At 40.2% G+C, this 25,501-nt stretch overlaps 1 protein-coding gene across 1 annotated transcript in view; it reads right to left on the bottom strand.

The window, feature by feature from the left end:
• The window catches only part of slc36a1 (solute carrier family 36 member 1), a 46,137-nt gene that overhangs the window by 12,337 nt on the left and 8,299 nt on the right, over positions 1-25,501 (bottom strand). The window contains exons 6-11 of the mRNA XM_069670392.1: positions 24,888-24,977; positions 24,178-24,262; positions 21,160-21,387; positions 16,673-16,771; positions 14,954-15,120; positions 12,129-12,298 (exon numbers count right to left, since the gene is read on the bottom strand). Of these exons, the coding sequence (XP_069526493.1) occupies positions 12,129-12,298; positions 14,954-15,120; positions 16,673-16,771; positions 21,160-21,387; positions 24,178-24,262; positions 24,888-24,977 (839 nt within the window). The remainder of the gene's footprint in view (positions 1-12,128; positions 12,299-14,953; positions 15,121-16,672; positions 16,772-21,159; positions 21,388-24,177; positions 24,263-24,887; positions 24,978-25,501) is intronic.

The following is a 25,501-nucleotide window of genomic DNA, read 5'->3' as shown; positions in this document are numbered from 1 at the left end:
GTGGTCCCAAACCCCTAATGCAAAGAGATGTCTACTTCCAACTGTTCTCAGCAGCTCATACAAAGATATCATTTCTTAAACTGTTTCATTTTGATTATATTTAGAGGCAAAATAGAATGTTCTTAGTGACTTAACAGTTGGGAAACACTGATTAAAACAATAGTGAGCTTCAACTTTGTATCAACAATGCCAAAGTGCGCAAAGCCAGCATCTTGAAGAAAATACTTTTCCACGTCTGCTGTGGAAGAACTTAACTGTCCCTGGTCTGGACCCCAACCAACACCTTTGGGAAGAACTGGAACAAGTCAGACCTTATTGGCCAACACCACTGTTGGACAACACTAATGCTCTTGTGGCTGAGTGAGAGCAAATCCCTGCAGCAAGCTTCCACATCTGGTGGAAAGCCTGAAACCAGTAATAAGCAAGCATATTAATGCCATGTGTTTGGAGTGACAATATGTGTTGTGGTCAGGCCCTCGTACTTTAGGCCACTTTTGTACCTATTTTTAAATGTATTTAAATTGAATCAAGCTTATAAAAAACAGTTTGTTTTGATTTCTTAGAAGACATAAAGAACACGCTCAGATGAAGATACCTTTGTAGTACATAGTGGTCCAACTGCTTTCCTCATTAATATAATTGTTGCTTTTACTTGTTATTGCAGTGTCTCTCTTAAACTGCTTTTTAAAAACAGACCTTTAGATCTACAGTAGGGTCATCACAACACACATCTGATCTTTGAGTTTCACTTCTTCTAACAGACACAAGGTAATTCAGATGAGCTGAAACAGCAGCAGAAAGCAAAGGCCAAACAACAGAGGTGAAGCAGCTCCGCAAGACTTAAAGGTGAATGTGTGCGAACATCATGTTTCTGAAAGGGTAAAATAATGACAGGGCCACAGTCCAGCAACATGCAGCATGCATTCCCGGTGGCACGCCACCTTTGTGCCACAGTGCTCCAGGATGGAGTTGAAAAAAACAAGAGAGGAAGAGGAGGCTCACGCGACATCCTCACGTCCTCTCTCGTTCACGTCAGCAGCCTAACACACGCTAGCTGCTCTGCTCAAGCCTGTGGCAAAGTGACTCAGACAAAGGGAGCACTTTGAAAGCGAAAATGAAATGACCAGGGAAGACAAGATGAGCAGGAAAATGGTTTGGTTTCATGGCTTGCTTCTCAGGAAGTATGGGGAAACGTGACTTGTGTATTTAAACCTCCATAAAGATAAGGTATTATGGAGAGCAAGGATAGTCTAGACTTTTATCTAGAGGTGGATTTCCCATTAGCGGTGTTACTATGTGGGGATCTTTGTGTAATTACATTCATCTGTGTCCTCAGCTCCGACCCCAGGGTGCTGCAGTGTCAATTCTGATCTAATAGTGAATTCTTTAAAGTTTTAAATGGTTCGCAGACGGGAAAGAACGGTGATTGAATTTTGATTCATAAGTGTAGCTTTTACTGGAATCCAACAGAGACTACAGTTGGGTAAAGTGGGCCTGCTATGTTCATATGAGTTTGCTTAAAGTTGCATCAATCAATATTTCTATACAAACGAATGGAGGACAAATGAGTCCATGAAATGTTCAAATCATCGCAGTGTCAAAACAACAGGGAATTATTATGGAACTCAGCAGCCCCCCCCCCACAGCTGTTTTAACTCTTTTTTGTCAATTGAGGCAGCAGTTTCACTCCAACCCCGATATCTTGAAAATCACGCATTATTTAACCCCCCCAACAGCTACCCTAAGCCATGTTAATGGGTCCGATATCAACGCCCTTTTTCCTCAGAGAGTAAGACCTCCATTTGGCTGGTGAACACCATTATTCACAACTTTATGGATTGATTGATATCAATCATCAAGGCTTGTTTCTTTGGGTTTTTTTAAAGAAATCTCTAAAGTATTATCAAGTATCTCTTGCAGAAAAGACATAAGAATCAAATTAATTTCATATGTGCAAAAGCACATAATGAAATGTGTAGAAAACGGTGCAGACGGTGCAGAAATGTGTTGTTTTAGAATATGTTTGGGGTGTCATGTGAAGCCTATGTAAATTAAAGTTTTCCACATGTTCCACATGTGATCAAAAACATGGGACTTCAAACTTTTCTGTAAGGGAGGGTATGTCAGGTCTCTTCTATTATTATTATTATACAGAGGTGTCCAGGCTCACTTGATGCAGCTCTGCTATATGGTTCAGCATTAAGAATTTAAGTGCCCATTTAAGATTTATAGGCTGATCAAACGGCAATCAAAGGACTCAACCTTTGGGCAGCCCTCGTTGAACCCTGTACAAAGCAGTATCAATGCACATACACCTAAAAGAAACATGTAGTGTTCCTACAGCTGCCAATCAGAGGCTCTCTGATCCAAAGCAACAGTAACAGCAACAGTAAGCAACAGTAATCTCTGGTAAATTAGAAAAGAGTGCTCACTTCAAAAGAAATCTCCCTGCACTAAAATGAACTGACCTTTCCAGCTGGAGCTCGAGTCAAAGCTAAACAGAGAGAGAGAGAGTCTATTTTAACTCTTATCTGCAGCTTTAGCTCAAACAGAAACCCATGACGGGAAAAAGGCTTTTGTTGTTGAAGCAATTAGACACCCTGAGTAATATCGAGCTACGTTTTACATCGCTGCCACTTTAAAGCCCTCCTCAGTAAAATCATGGCAACAACGTTTCAGACAGCTGTTAATACATCACGTACGGTGACATTTTCCACCATTTGACATCCTTGATTGCCACCAAGATGATTTGTCGGCTGATTGATCTCATGTAAAGCAAAGACATTTTCTAAATGTTAAACAAAACACTAAGTAAACAAAGAAAACAAAAGGGGCTGTTTTATTTTACACTGAAGATTGAGAAATGTATGTCTTAACCACCTATTTGCTTGAATGTTTCCATTCTTGGAAACTTTTAAGATGAAACATCGTTCAGTCATGTCTCTGCTGCTCTTCAAAAAACTCTCAAAAGTCTTTCTGGATGTCACTGACGAAGCTTTAGTTTCTATGTGACCCTGTTTTATCTTACTTTGAACAGTACATGTAAAGTTTGTCTACACAAATTTGGTCTGTGGAAACCACCACAACTACAGCAACTAAACAACTCCCATCTTTTGTTTATTTTTCTCTTTTATGAATACTTATACTATATATTCTTCATCTTTTTCCATACCCTGTTTGTTGTATTGTCGTAAACGTGTTGTCCTATATGCCTGTCCAAATAACTTCCCAGTACAGTCGTTGTATAAATGTTGGCTGTGCTGAAAATCCAACAAACAAAGTTTAAGAGAAGTACTGCTGGTACATTTCTTTGCCACATTTGGATGAAGATTTAAAACAATCGGTTGTAGACATGCACCTGCTTTGTGTAAAGCCGTTCAGGGCTTTTGTTCTTTGTACACTGTGAGCCTGTCTCTTTGCTGCACACTCAGATAACCCTGCAATACAGAGAGAAGCACATCACTAAAATACAACAGCAGTAGTGAAGACAAAAGCTTCTCCCTCCGGACAGCCAAGAACTGACATCTGTTCTCTACTCAAAGACTCTCTGAGGCATTCTCTTCAAGATTTACTCTACACATACGCCAACGACAATGCACTGCTTCAATCTCATCTTATATTCCGATTCAAAAATAAAAGCAATCTCCTACTTGCAGACGTGCAAGTAGGAGCAACAACCTCCTCCGGTCCCCTGTCCCTCGCCTCCTTCATTCAAGCATGCATCAGTGGGATCCCACTGGAAGCTAGTCTTTTCTTGTTGCTGCACCATCTCCACATTCACAACACACACTCCGCTCAGTGCCGATGAAACCCTGCACCGCCTTGCAAATGACCCGCAGTCATGAAGTGGCACATGTATGCATTTATTCCCTTTTATTAGCTTATCCACATGCATGTGCAGAAACCTATATAGTGTGGCAAATGTCATCTGCATAATTCTCTACAGGCTCCAATCACAGCTAATACAGAAAATGAAGATCCCGGGGCGCTGCTTCTCTAACTGAATAAGTCCGCCGTGACTTGAAGTTTCATTCCATGTAGATGCAGAGAGGAGGGAATGGTAATGAACTGAGGCTGGACATTTCTTGTTAGGAAAAAGACTTTCTTTTTTTTTTTTTAAAGTATAAGTGTTAATCTGTCAAAGTCTGATTACTGCAAAGCCATAAACCTGGTATTGAATAGCATCAGGGACATCTCTGTAGAACAGTTAAATAAGCTGCATAAGATATTCATCCCTGCTTCTACAGAACATCTTATTCTCCGCTCGGTTTCCCTCATGTGCTGCATCTTCTGCATAATATGAATACCTTAAGCACCCCTTTGTGCTGAGAAACCAGCACCTATATCAAACTCAACTTGAGTTCGCCACATTAATCTGCGATATTATGAACCCTTCACTTCTCCCTGCAGAGTGGTGTGATTCAAATTGCAGTCTTAACATTCATCATTTAATTGAGGCTTTTATGCAAAGCACTTAACATCACTGCAAGTAGGAAAGGATACAAAACACCTATTCAGACAGTGAAACCTGTCTTAAATTGTTGACTTGAGGTGTTACATATTAAACTATGCTCGTGAGGCTGCACATGACCCCAGCACAAATTACAGGGTTTTGAAATAGACATAATTGAAGGAGGAGGAAATTATAATTATTATTTTAATACTATATTTTACAAATGTGCCTCTGAAGCAGCTTATCCAAGTTTTATGAGAAAACTTTTACAGGCTAATTTGACGTGCCTTAGAGAGAACACTGCACAGTTATCAGGGTTGTAATGAGACTTACAACAGACAATTACAGTAGAAGTAAAAGTATCGCTGCCATGACTCTCCTATCACAGCTGGATGTGGTCATTTATCTACAAGTATTCTTAGAGTCACAAGTATGCAGTATTTCCACTGTTTTCCCAGACCAAGACTTCATTTTGGTGGGCTGCCAGGTATATTAATCATTGCCAAAGTATATTTGGCGACCTGTTTTAGCAGTTTGAACTTTTTTATCTTTTCGGGAGAATAAAGCCATCCACGAGTGATTAAGGAGTGTATGTGTACTTTTGCTCTACAATAGTTTGTTTGGCTGTCGCTGGAAGAGAATCTCATTTTTATTTATTTTTGAATTAATTGAGATAAAGTCATATTGTTATTTCCTATGAATGTTGTGCACATGTCTGCATTCTGGAGCCTACTCCAGCTGTCATTGGACGAGAGGCGGGGTACACTTTGGACTGATCGCCAGTCAATCACAGGGCTGACACATAGAGGCAGACAACCTTTCACACTCACATCACAACCTAACATGTCTTTGGACTGTGGGAGGAAGCCTGAGTACCCGGAGGGAACCCACGCATGCACGGGGAGAACATGCAGACTCCACACACAAAGGCCCACTTCGTACGAACCGGGATTCAAACCAGGCACTGCAAGCTATGGTGCAACAGCGCTAACCACTGCACCACTGTGCAGCCCCCATTCTGTTCAATAAAGTTGAAAAAACTGATTTAGTTAAACACACAAGACAATAAAATGGAAAAACAAATAAAAATAGGAACACACACGCAGACTGTAGGGAGACAGAGAGAGACGTCCCTCCTGAGAATGCAGCAGATGTGGTGTCACCACTTCTTTGAAATGTAGGCCTACATATGCCTCTCTTTTGTAATAGATTTTAAGGGCATCTTAATGTGCTTATGTCATTTAGTAACATTACCACATTGGTTTCCATATCATATGTCATTAACAACAATGCGAGCAGAAACACGGAAGGAAAGAGAAACAGAGAAAGGCAGGGCAAGCTGGTGTGTGTGCTGTATGAGGCCAGAGGTGTAGGTGTGTGTATGTGTGTGTGTGTGTGTGTGTGTGTGTGTGTGTGTGTGTGTGTGTGAACTGTAGCAAAGTCAGCAGATTAAAGAAGTCTGTGAGTAAAATAAGTTGGAGAAGAAAGTAGAATTTAATGGTGAAAAAAGTAATGAGCTACTACATACAGTACAGGCTAATGCATGGGGTATGTATTGATTTCTACAAATTACCTAATTAAAGATACAGAAAAGAACATGATAATTAATCTCAAAACACCACAGATCAATGCTACAGAAGGCAAAAAACTCTTTGACTTCTACGTAAGTAGTATTCGACATGGAAATACATGCATCATTTTTCAGATTCCTGCAGATCCATGTTTATAAATTGACGACATTTCTTTGGGAGTATAAATCCTGGTACATCTTACCAAACAAATTTAAACTACCTGTTTCTTGTAAATGATGAAAACTGCATTTCAAAGAAAGTGATAAAAAGGATCTGAATGCTTCTGATTTGATACCTCAGTCTGCACACGCCTTCTTTGTAAACGTGCTGACATGTGGACGCGAGCTTCCATCCTCCTCATTACTCGTAGATTGCTCATCGATTTCAGTGTGCCTGCTGCAAACTCAATTACTTCTTCAGTTCCTTGTTTTTGACAAAGTAAGCTGTTCAGAAGGCCTCATTTAGCATCCCTTTTTTATCACAGCAGCGAGGACAATAGAGAAGCCTCACTCCTTTCAGAACAAGACACGGGTTAGAATCATGTCAGTTTGTTATCCAGAATCCATCCATCCAAAATTAAATTAATGCCATCAATCACATTTTGCTACATTGTGTAATCAAAGCAATATTCAGACTTACTGGAAGAATCAATTGAGCAACTGGTTTTTAAGAACACGCTGGACAGGCAGAGTTGATTAAACCATTTAGTGGCTGCTCTTATTGGAAGCACTTGAGATATTCATTGGTTTTCCACCACTTCTCCATGCCTGGGTTCTCATGTTATTCCCCTTAGCCAAGACCTCCAGCTTTTTCTGAGGGATCCTGAGGTGGTTTCCAGGCAAAGTGGGATGCAAAATCTCTTTAGTGTCTTTTGGGTCTGGCCTTGGGTCTCCCACTAATTCACATATCCAGAAAACCTCCTATGAATGACTAACAGGTACAGACCAGAGGTTACAGAATCGCTCCAAAAAGAGATATTTTTGTTGACGTCAGATCCCACTTTCGCCACACTCAGTTAGCTACACATCTCTCTTCAAAGCCATCAAACTTCTTTGACAAAAACAATATTAATATCCAAACAAACTTTTTGAAACAACAGTCACACAACAAGAAAAACAAACTAACAGGCGGCAGTACGCCAGCAACTACTGTGCTCTTGGACGTAAAACAATTTAGCTTTGAGAAGAGCTATTTAATGCGTGCTTCCGCTTAAAATCCGATCTTTCTATTAGTGGCAAAAACAAGCAATTTGATTAGACCGACTATGATTAGGTGCACTTGTTGTGAAATATTACATTGCAGCCACCAACTGAAGCAATGTACTGAAGCAATGCCAAAGTTTTTTGAGCTTTTTTGTCATTCGGAGCCCAAAATGTGTAAAAATAGGGGTCAGGTTAGAAAATACAGCCAGAACCCTTTAACTAAAGAATCAGCAGCTCTACTCTGAGCTCCTTTCAGGTGTTTGAGTCTCCCATCCTGTCTCTAAAGAAGATAACTCAGACACCCTGTAAGAGAAACTCATCTCAGCCACTTACATCCATTATCTCATTCTTTCGATTGTACCCTCTCAAAGGTTGGTGAGGGTTAAAAGGGAGTTTAAGTGGTAAATTGAATGCTTCTCCTTTGTGCTCAGCTCTCTCTTCACTATGGCAGTCCTTCAGACCGATATAACTGCAACACTGCATTAGTTTGTTGATCTAACACTGCAGGGTTCAACATGAACTGATAGACCATGGCCACAAGAAGTTAGTTGTGGCCACCATGTGTCCACTAAGTTTTAACCCTTCACCAGCTCAACGTTACTGTTCAACTAACATAACTAGCTTTAGCAAATGTTGATGATCTAGCTGTAGAACTTGGTAGCTTCAAAATGTTAGCGTCTATCCCTGCGCTCTCTCCGACCCTTAAAACCACAGGCTTAAAAAGACTAAGAAACTTAACTTGGGATAGAAACTCACTCCAACACTGAATGGCGCAAGCCAGTTTCCCATGTGTCATGGCGTCCGATTTGTTTAGGTGTCAACCACTAATACTTAGCTGCAAATTGCCCCAGTCTGTGCTAATGGACATGGGCTGATGAAGCCAACAGAATTAAAGCAACAGCAAACAACAGACAGGCAATCGTGTTGCCACCAAACTAAACACACTCCACTCCTCAGCTGTTCTTACAATCCAGTCTCCATAGACTGGATCAGCAACAATACCTCCAGTAAATTTAGACGAGTAAAGAGCTGCTCTGGTGTGTTTCCTTGTGAGCTGAGAAGTGCGATCATTGACTGCAGCTTTCTTTTTAATATACGGTAACAACCACTTATATTAGCCAGTTTATAGAGATGGTACCTGGCCTCTTTTTGTAGGTGTCTTTTACCTCAAATGTATTTATGACCCTAAAATTAAAGTTGAAATGAACCTCTATATGTCTGAAAAAGTTTATCTTTGAAATCGGTGCATATTTTGTGAGGTTAAAGGAGAGATCTACTGGACACACATATTCTTTAAGTAGAGGGTAAAACCTGAGTTTGTATAATATAACATTGCCAGAGGACAGAATTTAGCTGCGTTCAGTTTTACTTGAATTGGAAATCTCAACACTGGCAGCATAAATGTTAACATCATGATCTTTGGTTGGGAAGAAGTCTGCCCCCTACTGACCTCAACGTGTCCCAGTACCTCCTCACTGAATCACAGCAATCTGAGCGGGAGGACACGTGACAACAACAGAGTTTAAAGATCAGCAGTCCTCGCTGAATGGGAATCAATAGCAATTGGAGGACTGTTTCTGCTATAAATAGCCTGGCAGAGCTATTACAGGGAAGTGTGTGCTGCTGCCTGAAACTGTGCGAGGAAGGAGAACGGATGGGGGAATGTGAGTGTGTCTCAGAGTGTGTGCCGACACGACACGTGGCTGGTAAGTTGCTGGGTTTCATTTCACATGAGACCAACAAGGGACGCACACACTAACACACACAGCTGGATGGACACACACCTGAGTCCAGCTGCACATAAACACACGTTTAGATGCACATGTGTTTAGACACAAAGGTAATCAACCTATTGAAACACACACCTGAAGAGGTGCTGACCCAGCACACTCACATCCATGAACATTAGACACATACTGTATACACACTTAACTGCTGATGTTCATGCAAACATGCAAACTGCACACACACAGAAACACATACAAACACCAGGAGCATGTTAATGTAATGCAAAAAAGCAGTCTTGATGTCATCAGCACGCACACACACATTAAACACACATACAGACACACACGTGAATGCTGGCTGAATGTCACAGTGAGGTTTAAATATAATTTTAAAGCGCAGCGTTTCCTGCCATCCAATTACTGCTTCTATGAGAGCAGCCGGCCACTCCGCTGGTCTAACTTTCTAATTGCACACTGGCGGTTGCGACAGACCTGCAGGATCTCTATTCCATCCTATCGACAACAAAACGTAATTCATCAACCAAATTTAACCGCTTTTAAAATGTTAGTATAAAAAAGAAAATGCAGAGAAATTTCAAAAAATGTTTGTTTCCGTTGTAATTACTACTCAAGTAGTTGTGATAGAAGTAAAACAGAGATTTCCCACAACAAGCACTAAAGACCCCAGAGGGCGGGTAAAAAAAGATCCTGAAACACACACACACACACACACACACACACACACACACACACACACACACACACACACACACACACACACACACACACACACACACACACACACACACACACACACACACACACACACACTAGAAGTAGAGAATTAGTGTGAATAATATATTCAGCTGCTGCACAGCTCCATTGATACTGATAGCTGCCTTGTGTTTCCATTGCAGGAACTGTCCCTGTGGAGTACGAACCATTTTTGACCAGAGGAACCAAGATTATTTACTGACTGTTTCGTCATGCTGTTGTTGTAAAGGACAAATAAACAACAATAAAACACTGATTGTTTATCTTTGAGACAGGCCCTCTGGAGTCTAATTCTTCTTTTCTTTCATTAATTACATCCTCAGTCAAATGCAGTGTTTTTTAACTATGTGATCGGACTGATTGGCCAAATCCTCACACCTCTTCAGACGAGGTGAAAACGTAAAAGGAAAGAGGACTTTGAGTTCCTGTGGCTCTGTAGTACCTGGAGCTAAATGATTGCAAAGGGTCTAATCGCTCAGTGGTGCTTTAGAGACTGGTTTATAAATCAGAGACACTTTGTATGAGACTTTCTTGCTAATTTTAAGTCAGACACAGATTTGAAGTTTCTACGTTCTGAGCATATTTATTCGCCTCTCTGATCTCTGGTTTCAGCTTTCCATGAAGACCTGTCCACATATAAAAAAGTCCATGACTGAGGGATACTATTATTCTATTTTCACTACTTAATTACTCTTCCATCCACTTATACCTCCCTATAAGTCATATCTGAACAAAGATAGAGCTGTTAAAAGAAACACAGATCTAGATGCTGTTTGCACATGTTGAGCTGCTTGTCATTTTGTGACTCATTAAAAAAAATTATTTGTTGGCTGGGACCTTTAAAGTTCCAGCTGGTGTGCTGATTGTCACTGCTCTATTTTTTGTATAAATTAACCTAATAAAAAATACAATAAAAGAAAGTCAGCGCTCTACAGAAGTAAGTTCAAAAGCTTTCAGCACCCAGCCAGGAAGCACAAAACAGACGCTGATCTATTGTTCCTGCTCGGGACTGAAACAAAGGCTCTCTACTGAACTTCACTGTATGGGACTGCATCAGGATATACAACCAAAGGAAGGAGGAGATAATCAGGAAGCTGGTTTGAAGCTGGGGAACAGAGAATGCTGCCTATGACGCAAGACTCATTGAGTGTTAATGCACAGCAACTAAACTTACTTCGGTCATTACATCACTCTCTTCAAAGTCACATAACCAATGACAGAGTGAGGAATTTTACCTCAAACATGGGAGTTGTTTATCTACTGCTGCCTTGATCAGATAGTTTGTTTATGTTATTGCATGTCATCAGTGTTTTAAATGGTTAGTCCGGGTCAGATACAATAAAAATAAAACTAATCGAACAGAGTAGAAGTACACAAGCAACTTCTATGTTCTGCAAGGTAAAGTAACTGTTTTCACCTATGGAGTCTGCTGGCTTTAAAAAGGGAGACTTAACAGCTGATTCTGGTTGACTTACTCTAACATAAAGTTGTACCTCTTTAGGGATCCTTTCCAGAATGTTGTTTTACACTTAGAATAACTACCTGAGCCCCTCAGTGGCAGAAACAAGCACTCATAGTAGGCTAACTTTACACAAAGGGATTACCTTTCAGCCATTTCAGCTGTGCTGCGGCTGCCAGCTGATGCATCTACTGGACTTAAAGGACCAGTTTGCCGATTTTCAACCTCAGTCCTACCATGCTATTATATGGGGAGCTAATGCCATTATGGTAGAAAAAAATGCAATTCCGCTCAGTGCCTTTGGAGGAAGCTATCCGCTTCTCCAACGGGCCCTGGAAATCCTCCACCACACTACATAAAACGCGTCATTAGGTGGAGGCCAGGGAGCTCGCTAAACTACACTTCCTCAATCTAGGACGTGCGTCTCTGATGCCTGAAGTGTTTAGCTGAAAAAGCTACATACCAAAAAATGTATTCATTGCATGAGGTGCCTTGAAATGCTGCCTGCTCTCCTGTCTTCCCTCCCAGACATTCCACATTTATAACCGAGTCAGGTATCGTTCAAAATCGTCAGGTTTGAAATGTAGACTGCAGACCTGAAGATTTTTTAGACTATCCACAGGGTATATTATCGTCGTATTTCAGATTCTGTACCGCTCTGAGCCGTTACCTGCAGCAATCAATGTCTCTGACTGGAGAACAGTAGTATTTTACTCGAGTCTCTCGCTGAGCCGTTTCTTTCAGAAGGAGGGGCGCAATGCACGCTGGGTGTTGTAGGAATGTAGAGTGGGCGAAACCACGAGCTGTTTGTACATCTTTCTTCACAGCTATGGCGCCAATTTCAAATATCATTGCTTCTATCGATTACAGAGAACAGCTTTGACTGACAGTGGCTTCTTCCAGGCTTTTTCTTATAAAACATGGAAAACTAGTAACACTTACATGTGAAGATGACCAACAAGGTGCGGAGCAGATAGTCGACGGGCCTCTCCCACCTCTCCGACACGCGAGCAACAACTGGTGGAATGAGAATCTCTGCTGGTACATAGAACTGCAGGGCGAATGTGATGAAAATACCAAAGCAGTAGAGCAGCTTCACAGCCTGGTACATCCTGAAACAAGAGAGGAGGAAGACAGAGAGACAGAAATTAAACAAAATAAATGAAAAGTGGTGTGTTGAAAAGTCAGGGCTAAACAACCAATAATCATTGTTTTTAAAACTGCAGCGAATGAAAAACCTTTCATAAAATACAAAACAAGCATAAACACAAGGCCTTCATTTTCCTGTTTGAGATCCATCAGAAAACATTTTACAAGATGAATCATTTTGTAGTCCTTGTAAAACAAACTCACTTTTTTGTAAAAACCAAGATGCTGGTAATTATAGTGTTTGAGTTTTCAACCTCACTGAACAGCCAATCTATTCTGCTAATTAGCTGCGTCAGTCCAACCATTTCACAAGTCGAATCTGTCTCCTGCCTCTGTGAAGATACTAACAAGTAATGAGCAAACAAATCCAATCCGAGTATTTGGTTTTACTACCTTTATTATCCCTCAAACACAAAATGAGCTTAAGGAGGGAATAAAATGAGTTCACAATGTGCCTGAGCTTTTCCCTCAGACAGAAGATGAATGGTGTTAATCAAAACTGTAGAGAAGTAGACCAAAGGACACGCACCACAGATTCTCCAGTAAAGTTAGTTTGCTTTGTGAAGTGAAGATTAATTTCCTAACCTACATTATATGTAACGTCTGGATTTCAGATTCATGATTAGCTCTCCGTCTGTGTGTGCTGAGCTCTGAAGTGAGGACACTTCCTTTCAACAGAAAGTAATAATCTGACACGTTTGAATAGCCTCGGCACAATTATACTATAAGATATACACTTTTCTAACTTGGCCCCGATAATGATGAAAACCTGTCTGGGTTTGTGCGTTCCTGGAAAACATTCTCAGGTGCACAGGAAGTGTCGTTCTCTGCACAAAAGCAGCAAAGTTAGTTTTCTGAGAACTGAGGAGTTAACTTTTTATACAGAACCACCGAGTCTGAACAAACAAAGAAATCATTCACCCATACAAACTCATATTTCATCTGTTAGCATGCTAAAGCAGCAAAAGTATAAAAATGCAAACTCTTGGGCTCTTGTTATTTTCACATTTTCTCAATGCACACAGACGTTTGATGTGTAATAAGTTGATTGACCCTTCGCTAAGTCCCTCCCTTGAACGGCCACTGTCCAATCCAACGTTAGCAACCGTAACTAGGCGCGGGAGGCCTGTCAAGCTTTCAGAACAAGAAGAAATGCCGGGTGCAGATGGAATCTGCAAGGACGACAGCAGATATCAAAGTTTAGAGGGGGTGTCATATTTTTTGCTTTTCTGAAGCCAAAAACTCGGAGGAGAGATGTCAGACATGGATAAAAAATTGTGAAAGAGTCAACTGGTCTCCGATTGCAATCCTGTCTGTCCCTCGCTACCACCAGTGGTGATATGGGCACAACCTTTATTTTACCACCCCTTGGTCTGTGCCATTGGTGTGGCAAACTTGTACAGGGTTTTGTTGGGCTTTCCTGTTGTGCCTGTATGAGATCCAGTGAATGGATCAAACCCATGATATGTGAGCAATATCCTGACGTGCTTTAAACAAAATGAAAAAGTGGGATATTTCAGTTTTGCTAGCAATGGGCTAAAACATGTTAGACAAAGTTACAGGGAGTCATAAAATAACAATATATTGATATTTAACATTGTTGTTCCTGTATATGATTGTACTGAACATGAATTGTCAAGACGTGCCTGACACTTGCATTGAGCTTTTGCCTCGATTTTTATATCCTCTTCATTCTCAACACTCAGACAGATTATATTCTGGATGTAGCATTCAAATGCATATTGTCGTCCTTTCTGTCTACTTCTCTCTGATATTTGGGAACTATTTTTCCAGAAACGTGCTATTATTTCACTTAGAACACCTCTCAATTATATATTTGAAAACAGCGTACTATTTACATGCTGGTGCGAAAGCTTCACAGGCGCAGCAGCAGTAAACAAGGGGGGTGGGACTTAGCGAAGGGTCAATTGAGCTTAACTAATTTAGGAAAATAAAATGTATTAAAGCAAAACTAAAATAGCTAAAGTGTTAAAAGAGGCTTCGAATAATAGTCGAATAGTTCCAAGTGAATATCAAATAGTATTTTTGCTTGAAATGTCCATCCCTAACAGGCAGTTTGCAGTTCTTCTGATCCTGGCCACTAGATGGCATCGTAGGAACACTCACCTAAAAATTCAGGTACACTGTTGTGTTTTGTTGGTGTAACGTATACGTTTTCATATTTTTGTGTTGGTATTGACATGAAAGGAATCTAGAGATTATTAAAAATACTGTCATGCACTTTGAAAAACAAGCTGAGCCTGCCAGGGGCAAAACAGGCACTTTTAATAGACATAACTTGATCAGAATAACTTTGCAAACAATACAGTCTGTTTCGCTGTCGCTGGCTGAACCACTCTACTCGGAGCAATTAAAACCTTTTTTCAAACTTTAGTCATTTAAATCTACAATATGACCCAGGTTTAAAAATACTGGATACACCCTTTTAAAGTCACAGGCCAGGACGGTAAGAAGTCGTTTGTCATGCATGTTGCAAAACACATAAATCGAGCCAGAACCGAACAGCATGCTGTCCAAAGTCTAGCTGAGCAGACTCCAACGCTACAAATCAGGTACAAACATCTATTTGTAATTCAGGGATATTAATGTTATCTCACCAGCAGTTTGGCAGGTTGAGAGTGATGCTCCCTCCTATGTGCTCTCCAAAGCACATGTATCCTATGGTGCCCAGGCTGATGTAGAGGAAGGTGACGATGCCCATCCCCAGATACAGAACAGGGATGAATTTATGAGGTTGCTGCATCTTGTTCTCCAGGGGAAGAACCTGCAGGCCCACAGAAAAATAGACAGAACCACACTGTTAACTGCACAATGAACCGAAATGAATGAATGATTTGTGGGTCACTGTCTCCTTTGACATTTGAACAACAGAACAAAGACCTTAAAAAAGAAATGTCTTTAAAGGGTTCCTGTGAGTTTTTCATTTTAAAATGTCACTTCCTCTCACGCTGCCATGTCTTGATTTAGGACGTTATAATGAAGGCTAAATTTGTGTTGACATTTCAGCAAAAGACCGGGACTCTCCAGCACTGCACTCAACATATTGGAAAGTTCACTGTTCTCTCAGCACTCTGGATTGTGTTAATTGAATACAAATGAGGAATTCTCTGCAGACTACAACTTGTGCAGAAATATCTGATCAGTGCCTCTTAGCACTTTGAAAAACAATTCATGGGTAAGGCCATTTTCCACAAAGACAATAAAGGCCTTAACTATCTATCTTTGCTAGAGTCCAACGGTTTTGTTAAGCAGCTTTTGAACTTGTGAACACAAAGTTTAGCCAGTTATTAACCAGCCCGCTGTGCATTGAAACGTATGCTTGAAATGTAATTTATGTGAGGCTTGACTACAGTGTGATGCATGCTAATGGCCACTTTGGACTGTCTGCACATGATTATGAAAAATATGTTTATTTGTCTCCAGCAGTCAGGGGTCATGATGAAAAATCTTTCCTGCAACAAACTGTCAACACATTTTAATAATGGCTGAACAATATGACAGATGACAAGGCGGCCTCACATTAGAGTCAAGGATGTGAACCATAATTAAATAGGTGGAGTTTACTCTCTTCTCTGGTTTGAATTCATAATTAACATCCAGGCATCAAGGTCCACAAATATATTAAACGCTATCAAGCTAATATAGATTTCTGCTTGTTAATTTCAGCAAATATCCGTCCTATACAGCAAAGAGAACCACATCATGTAAAAGATAAGAGCAATAACCCATTTACAACTGGTATTTGCATCACGTCTGTATCTGAATATCTGATCTGGATAAGGAGTAAGGCATGTTAATGTAAGATGTAATTATGATTTTAGTCGGGCTTATATTGATTCCAGATCAAAGCTGGGCGTAAATGACATATCTTTAAGAAATCCCCTCAGTTCAAAGTTAAAGGTCACCTGACTCTTAGTCTTGCTGCTGTCTTAAAGCTGCTCTGCTTCCTCAGCGAAAGAAATGCTACATACCAAATTTGCGTATCAAAATCAGATAATAATAATAATAAGGAGTAAAAGAGGTAAAAGAAGAAGAGGTGGAAGAAGAAGATGAAGAAGAGGTGGAAGAAATAAAAGAAGAGGTAGAAGAAGTAGAAGAGGACGAGGAGGAAGAAGAAGAGGTTAAACACGTAGAAGAAGAGGAAGAAGAAAAAGTACAAGAAGAGGAAGACGAGGTAGAAGAAATAGAAGAAGAAGAAAGCCCAACAGAACAGAACAAGCACAGTACCAGTCTCGTGTGTTCTGGAATCAAGTGAATGAATCAAACTTCCTCAGCACATAAGTGTGCAATCAAAAAAAGGTTCACAGGTTACATACCACTCCGATCCCTTCGAAGGCAAAGATGGCCGTCCCAAAGAACAGAGGGTAGTCTTTAGCTCTGCCAACTTTTGGTAGGTTGATGGGGTTGGGGATGTTCTGGAGGGAGAAAAGAGGAAAACTTCAACATTTAGTTTACATTCTGCAAAAAACTGCATCAGCTTATGTGATTTTACGCTCCACAGCTTTGTTCACTGCTCATTTCTGACTGGCTGATTTGTTATTTCTGAATACCAGACTACAAGTCTACATCTAATTACGCATTATATTTGCAGTCAAGAGGTCCATTTGGATAATTGTAATCAGATTAAGTGAGAGCACCTTGTGCCGAGAGGACGCTGCTCCTTGGGCTCATTTAAATGTCAAAGCTTGTAAATTACATTTGCTTGTAATAAAGTTGTTTAATAAGATTAAGGTCTTGATATGTAGCTGTAGAATAAGCAAGAGAATACAAAAGGGCTTGTAAAACAGCAGCTCTGCCTGCAGCCCATACACTGAAGTCCTGTGTTTACTGGATCTGCTATATTCAGTGTATTTACCAGTTTTAATCACTATGTCTGAGAGGAGAACATCCATCCATCCATCTATTATCTATACCGCTTATCCTGTTCAGGGTTGCCCAGCTGTCATTGGGTGAGAGGCGGGGTTACACCTGGTGATCGCCAGTCAATCACAGAGCTGACACTTTAATGCTCACATTCACACCTACAGGCAAATTTAGAGTCATCAATGAACCTAACGAGCATGTCTTTGGACTGTGGGAGGGAGCCGGAGTACCCGGAGGGAACCCGAACATGCACGGGGCAGAACATGCAAACAGAAAGGCCCCCTTCGTCCGGGATTCGAACTGGGAACCTTCTATTTGTGAGGCGACGGCGCTAGCCACTGCACCGTGCAGCCCGAGAGGAGGATATCTCTGCACGTAATTTTGCTCCCGTTAAAAACACTTCAGGTGTCCCAACCTAAAAAGCAAACTGAGCTATTGACTACTTGAGCAAAGTTAGCAGCAGCTCAGCTTGCAGCCCTCTGGACATGCTGTCTTTGCCAAAGAGCGTCATGGAAACACAGATTTTTTACGTGAAATTGCTTCATTCAGTGTTTATTTACCAGTTTTTGATGATCTTATCTTGAAAAAAAGACTTGAAAACTTAAGTGCATGTTAAACTATTTTCTAAAGTTTAACTGATGAATTGCCTGGTTTCTTCAGGTTACCTTTTTAATCAGGATACTTTTCAAAGTGGCAGCTTTGTCACAATATATTCTGATAAATATCAATATTAATCAGTATAGAAAACTTATGATGAGCACATTTTCTGCTAGATCTCCCAGTCCTGCTCCAAACCAAGAGAATCTGCTGGGGGAGGATCAGTAAAGTCAGTTGGCCTTACAGCTGCTGACAATGTCTTTACTACAAAGGGGAACCTCTTTATGATTCACTCTGGATGACCATATTTAATATTCCTCTTAAATTGAAGGTCACTAGCATGAGTCAAAACCTTAAAACCATGATGTGGAGTCATTAAAAATGAAATTGGAGCAGGCTTATAAGAACCACATTAAAATTTGGGGTTAACAGCGGAGCTTAAACACAGACAGGGGCATCAAATCAAACAGAGCGAGCTAAAGAGAGCGACTCCAGAAGTTTTTAGCCATGCTTGTAGCCTTTACGCTCCAGCTTTCCCAAAGATTTCTTGCTCAGGTGATTCATCAGCCCCAGAAACACCACACAGGCCACATATATCACTTAGTGCTGAATCTTTGTACGCTTTCTGATGCAAGAAATTGCTTTTTTTCCAAGGCAAGGCCGTTTCTCCGGGAACACGGCGGCTATATATCTGAAAAGGGCAGAAGCTGCATGATGAAATACTCCATAACAGGAAACCAGGTAATCTGCAGACTCTGTCACTATCAGTTGTCCTGTTATCCATAACAACCCCAGGACCCAATCAGCAGAGTGGAAACAGGGTGACGGATTATAACCCATGGAGAGGAGAGTCGTGCTTTAAGGGGGCTACTTGTAAAATAAAATGAGGAAAAGGTCACATTAGATTACTGCTGCGATTACTTATTCACAGATTACAGTCATGCACACAATGAATCTCTACCTTACATACCACAGAAAGGTCTTGTTTGTATTGTTGCGCGAGTGCATTACCAAAGCACACTTATAACAAGATAATGGTATGCACCTCTGTCAGCATGGCATTAAGTCGGTCATGGTGGCCGGCTAGCCAGATTTCTTTTTTCAGATTTGTGCAGCAAGTTGATTTCTGATTTTTTTCTGATCACGCTTCAGCTGAAGAGACAAAACTCTTTGTTTCTACGGGGTGTGCTTTCTAACTGGGCATGTCAATGACAAAAACACAGAACAGCAAAGGTATCAGTCAGTGTGGCTCCTCATCAGTACTCTGTGCAGTGATGGATGCAATTCAGATCAATTAAAAACTTTGTTTAAAAATGAACTTTAACTGATGTTGGTTTCTGTGGCTAAAAAGTTGCATATTTGGAACACAAAGCATTTTCTATTCATGAATAGAAAAAATTGTGCTCTGTAAAGATTTTCCAACCTTACCTATACTATCTGAAATAGGTAGGTGTGGCACAAGATCTGCAAAAAGTCATTAATGCTTTTACTTTCTCACGCTTGGACTACTGTAATGCACTTTATACTAGTATCAGTCAGAGCTCCCTCCAATGACTCCAAATGGTTCAGAACGCCGCCACTCGATTTTTTGCAGGCACCCATAAATACCAGCACATCACCCCAGTACTTGCCAGCCTTCACTGGCTGCCTGTTTTTTATCACATTGATTTTAAGATTTTATTGATTACTTTTAAAGCTCTAAATGGCCTTGCCCCAAATTATATTACAGATCTTTTAACCCCTTATGTACCTGGGCGTCGTCTGGTAACAAAAGGTGACAAGGCTTTTGCAGTCGGAGCCCCCAGACTGTGGAACTCTCTGCCCATCACAATAAGACAGGCCACCACTTAAATCCTCTCTCAAGACCTTCCTTTACAGAAAGGCTTAATGAATCTTTAATTTATCTCCTGTCTCCAACCGTCTTTTTAATGTACTTTTATCAAATCTTTTGTCTTTTTTCTGTGTTGTTTTTATCTGCTTTCCTTTTTATCTTCTGTCAAGCACTTTGTAACCTTGTTGCTCTATAAATAAAGTTTATTATAAAATATTGATACAGCAATATATCGTCGTCCTGACTCGTGCAAAACAATTATCGATAGGTTGGCGCCAAATATTGCTATTTTAATATACACATATACGGCGCTCCTAAATGATTTCCCTGCGATACTGACTCACTGCGTCACTACTACATGACTCCTCACGGTGGAGCTTACGACACGAATGAGGGTAACATGAATGGAAATTAATTGGCCAAAGAAGAAGTTGACAGCAGGATAAAAGAAGACGAAGACAGCGGGATAATGTCGGGCAGCTGTTAAAGGAGGTAAGAGATGCGCAAGGCACTTTCAAATCCAAAGTCCTAATTAGTTTATACAGTTGTTCTATAGTTTTTAAATTCAATTTACAGACTGAAAACACGAACATTGTTTCATTAAACTGACACCAAATTGCAGTGAATAGATACACTAATCCTGCACCTTCTTAGTGGCATTTTGTATTCTTCAGTTAATCAGATATCGTGATGCATCATTCTATGATTGCCTTGCAATGTATCAATTATCACAGAATTGCTACATCGTGATATTATCGTTATCAGGGGCCACGTATCGTATCGTGAGTTACCCTGCAATTCCCACCCCTCGTATATAGTGTTTAAAATGCCTGCAGTTGTTGCCGCTGTTCTTCTAGGGTGTGAAAACACTTTAAAATCTGTTGTTCTTCTAACCACCAGTTCAGTCATTTGACCTGGTTGGTGGCCCCTTTAAACTACAGGCTATTTCAGCTTGGATTTGTAGTCTTTGCCTTCACTTTTGTTGCAAACCAGCAACTAAACTACACGACAAATAGCGAAAATGTCATCTCAACATCTGAGTGCAGCCAGAGTATACTGATGAAGAAATGCAGCGGAACGAGGCAGAGGCCGCTCACGTGCCATAAATCCTGGGACACGTAGGCCCTGCCGGCACCCTGAGGACTCCTCTTTTATAATAACTGTGTGCAAAACAAATTTTCCTTTCTTATGTTGAGGTGCCAAAGCCAAAAAACAAAAGTATTTATGGATTCCCTCAACAAAAAAGATGCTTGGTGGTGGTAAAATAAACACATTTTCATGAACAGATTTGATACAGAAGAAACTCTAATGACTGCCTGACTATAAACTGTGGCAAAGGAGTACTGAGACTTCTGCATCGCAAGTAGAGAAGATAAGTTACTTGGTTTCCTTCCCAAAGTGGTTCATAGTGTGGATGAGAAAACGCAGAGCAGGGAATCTGCTCTAAAGTCAGTAAGTCTGATTAATTAAGGTTAAGCTCAGAAAAAGAGACGAGACAAATCTGGTGTTTACCGTCAGAGAGTAGAAGTAGATGAGGATCAGGCTGGCGGTCATCACCAGGTTGGCCATCAGAGAGAGGGGGGCCAGGTACTTCAGGTTGGGGGTGAAGACCAGCAGGATGAAGAAGGGCAGGAAGCAGAGCATGTAGAGACGGGAGTCGAAGCTTGGCACAAGGACCTGCGTCTGATTGGTTAAGTTCATGTGGCAGCTGAAGGTGGTGGCGTTAGCTGCTTCGACCACCTGGTGAAGACACGGGCAGAGGGGAGAACAGAGGAAAGAGTTTGTCAATAAATGAGAGAAAGAAGGGAACATTTTATGATTCTTTTTACCGGGACTGAAGTATTCTTCACCCGGGACGGTTGCTTTTTCCAAATTGTTTGTATATGTTTTCATGTTCAAACAGTCACTTTCTTTAAACTCTAAAACAAATCTTAATCACAATCTATTGCTGATGTTCCTGCACTTCTTATTCGCTCCGAGTCAAACAGCCAAAAGAAACAAAGTATTTGCTTTAACTCAAAATGATACAAACATAGAAAAGTGGATAAATTAGAATCACAAAGTGTTTAGTTTTGTAACAAACACGATAAACTCATAATCAAGATTGACATCAGTTATACTGGAACTTGAAATGATGAAGTTGATATTATAGCAAGAACATGTTTGGTAAATATATTTGACTGAAAATCGAGATTGATTATCTATCAATCATTCAGCCATGTATTTAAAAAGATTAAAAACAGGTTTGGAAGAAGGATGATTTCTTGAAGAAATGTTCTCAGTATTTAATTTTGACTGGTGAAGTTGACGTGGTAGCTTAAGAAAGAAGACCAACATAGTAGACAGACACCACCATCTAGTGGTCAAAAACTGTATCACTGAGAACGAGTCTATCCTGGAAGAACAGTTTGATCTACAGTCAGAATTTATGGACCAGATTAAATTCAATGACATCGTTCCTTTTGTCTTATTTCAGAGGTAAGAAGTTTAGATTTAGGGTGTTTAGTCAGTGTGACTTTAAGTGACATAAACAGTTAAATTCCCAGACGTTAAACGTGGGGTCGATAGGAGGTGATGAGGTCACCACCCAAAGGTCACGCAGCAATCACAGATAAAAAAAGAAATGCATGGGCAGAAGTAAAAACTTCCAAGGGATTTTTATCCAAACTTCCATCGAAGATTAGATACTGACGTCCACATTCTTTACATTTTAAACTCTCTAGAAGCCTCCTTTTAATTGTTGTGTCTTCTGAATGTCAAGTAGCAGATACGTGACAGTTTTAATTATGTATTTATTTCTTATGCGCCTTACAAATTTTCTAATCATATTATCTAATAACAAAGAGAAGTAAAGTCCCCCAGACTCTGCTAAAAGGTGTATTTGGGTTGTTTCTCTTTCCATCTCTTGCAGTAGAAATGTATACGTGGCTTCATCACTGCATGCTGTCACACATACAACAGATGTTGGATGCTGTTTGGGTTCATTAGAATCTGTTAAAGCTGGTGAGTGTAAATTCCTCTCCCCACGCTGTGATGGAAATCACTGTTATCACTCTTCTGCTACTGACCTATTTCTTTGTATCTAGTGTGGAATGTGTAAACTTTGAGCACACTGAAACCTACTCACTCTCTCACCGAGTATATGTACATACACAGGCAGTACTCTTATATAACTATGGGACCTTGTTTATATTATTTAACCCTTATTTAACCAGAAGGAAAAACTTACTGAGAGTAAAAATCTAGATGCACAACATATAAATATTTAAAAACAAAGAACAAATTAAAGACTAAGATATCATAAAACAAACACCTACAGCTAGAAGTCCTAAAGGAAAACTTTATATCCCTTCAGTGAAACCAGCTTCCTTGGATTCCAACAAGAGGGAGATGTGTACTTGAACGCCCCCTTTTCCCCCACTTCCACTGCCATATTAACTAAAACAACCCTCATGTGACCATCCGTACTGAGATAATTCCACACATCCATAATCAGTAAATACAACTTCACACGCATGTCTTTGGGGCATGTTCAGAGCATAGATTTGCTCTGATTTTTTAAGCTGTGCAGGTCAAAGGTCAGAAGACGCGGTGACCTGCATGTTATGTTGAAACAGCAAACAAGCTTGCTGACAAGCTGTAGAGAACTATAAGACAACTTTTGAACCAGAAAATGGCATTGGGGGTGCTTTTAGGCGTTTGTGTTTGAATACAAGTTTAATATAATCAAGTGAAATTGTGTCAATTGAAGAGGAATTACGGTATTTTTAAACGTATTTCTAATCCTGTCTAAATGATTAAAAAGTAAACAAAAAAAGTTGTAGTATTGCTCCATGCAGATTTCTTATCTTGCAGCTGTGAAATGGGCTGTAATGTCGCGTAATACATGCAGTAAAATGTAAAGTATATACACCAAAAATGCTTGTTTTTGCCAGGTTAAGATTGTTATGCTTAGTGTCTGACAAGATGCTCTTATTAAACCAGATACAGATGTTACATCGCTCTCTTCAAAGCCACCAGACTCCATTTACAAAAACATTTTACCTTGCAGAACACAGGATTTGCTGCTGTACCGCTACCTTCATTGCTAAGCTTGTTTGTGTTATTGTGTGACTTTGGTGTTTCGAGTTGTAATTTAAGATTGAACACAACCTAAGCATGGTAATCGAATGAGGCAGTAGACCAGCAACACCAGAGTTCTGCACGATAAAATAAGCCTTTTCTTGTCCATGGAGTCTCGGGGCTTCAAAAAAAGCAAAGTAACGGCTGCTTCTGGTTTCAGAAAAAGCATCTTACTCTTTAACAAACGATCAGCGCATATGCCTTCAAGGATTAAGTTGCAGCCATTACAGCCACTTACACATCTGCTGGCTGAAGCTAATCTAAAACATTCAAAACTTTTTGTAACTTAAAGTAGTAAAGACCCCAAAATACATTAACAGAGGAGGGGTATTTAAATGGTTTCATTACCCTTTAATACTTTTAAAATTATAAGTAGAGCCTGTGTGTGAGTGTGTCAGTGATCATGACCTGCTTGATATTGTCGCTGAGGAAGACAAAGTAGACGCAGCAGAAGCCGAGCTGTGTGATGATCAGAAACAAGTTCACCGTCTGCCTGAGTGAGACACAAAGAGAGAGAGGGGAGGTCAGACGAAGGGAAGGAAGGTTTTCTGCAGCTTTATCCCGTGCAGCACTTTGTAACTTTGATTTTAAAAGTGCAATATAAATATTATTTTACTCACTTACTGATTTAGTATTCAGTCGTATAGTTGGTTCATGAATTAACATGAAAACCGTTTGAAAGTGCTAAATAAATAAGTTGTGTTGTTGTATGTATTATTTTTATAAATTCATCGAAAGTGTACCAATTTCACACTTTCTCCCTAAATAAGTACTAAATGGAACTTTATCATTTGTTCTTCTTGTTGATAATTAATGTTTAAATATTACAGAATTCAGTGTTTCTTTCATAATAGTATTTTGTGGAGGGAGAGCCTCTGAACTGTATTTGAAAGCTCATGAGACACTAAAACTCCTCACTGAAATGAGGTACTGGGATAAATTAGGCCAGAAGAATGAGATTACTAAAATATTCACGTTTATAGTCATTTGTAGAAAAGAAACAAACAAACACCATCACACATCTGTATGGGGGTGAAGTGAATAAAAGATGAGAGCAATTTTAACTGGTATTATCTAATGGGAACCTCTAAACCACGCAGTTGGAACATTTGTCTTACTTTCCCAGCTGTGAGTGTCTCCTCAGCCATGAAACATTTTCCATCCCATACTGCACCGCCTCACCGTAGGTCAGAAACGGCCTGTTCACCCTGAAAGGAGATACAAAGTCACATCTTTTAATTGCCACTGTTACAATCAAAGAACAACCTCCTGGGCTTCATGAACAAAGTCAATGCCAAAAGCTGCAGTTCCTCTAGTGTCCACTTGGTGAGTCTATCCACCTTGAGCCCCAGATTAAAATGCTTACCTTTACAGCAGAAATAAACATTATTACAGCCTGGTACAAAAAAACATTTCTGCTAGGCGACAGCTAGTTGGAGTCCCTGAACCTGAAACGAGGCCCTGTTTTTCTTGTTGGTGCCTTTTGTAAAGTTTTGTCATGCAAATATCACACAAACAACATGGCTGTCTGTGCTGTTAATTGTACCAACAGGCCACCCAATATGTCTTTGCTCTCGTTTTACCAACGAGTAAAATTCTAGTATTATTCTATTGATACATTTGCAATAATAAGCAGGTATCGTTACCTGTGCTAACCATACAATGCTTGTTAGCTCGTTTAGTGTTTCTCATACATACATTTATGCCACATTTGTGGCAGCCAGTGCAGGAG

This window comes from Semicossyphus pulcher, unplaced genomic scaffold (genome assembly GCF_022749685.1).
Source record: "Semicossyphus pulcher isolate SPU_LCO1_2020_fin unplaced genomic scaffold, fSemPul1.0.p SCAF_2, whole genome shotgun sequence".
NCBI lineage: Eukaryota > Metazoa > Chordata > Actinopteri > Labriformes > Labridae > Semicossyphus > Semicossyphus pulcher.
This window is presented reverse-complemented; position numbering and strand designations above follow the sequence as displayed.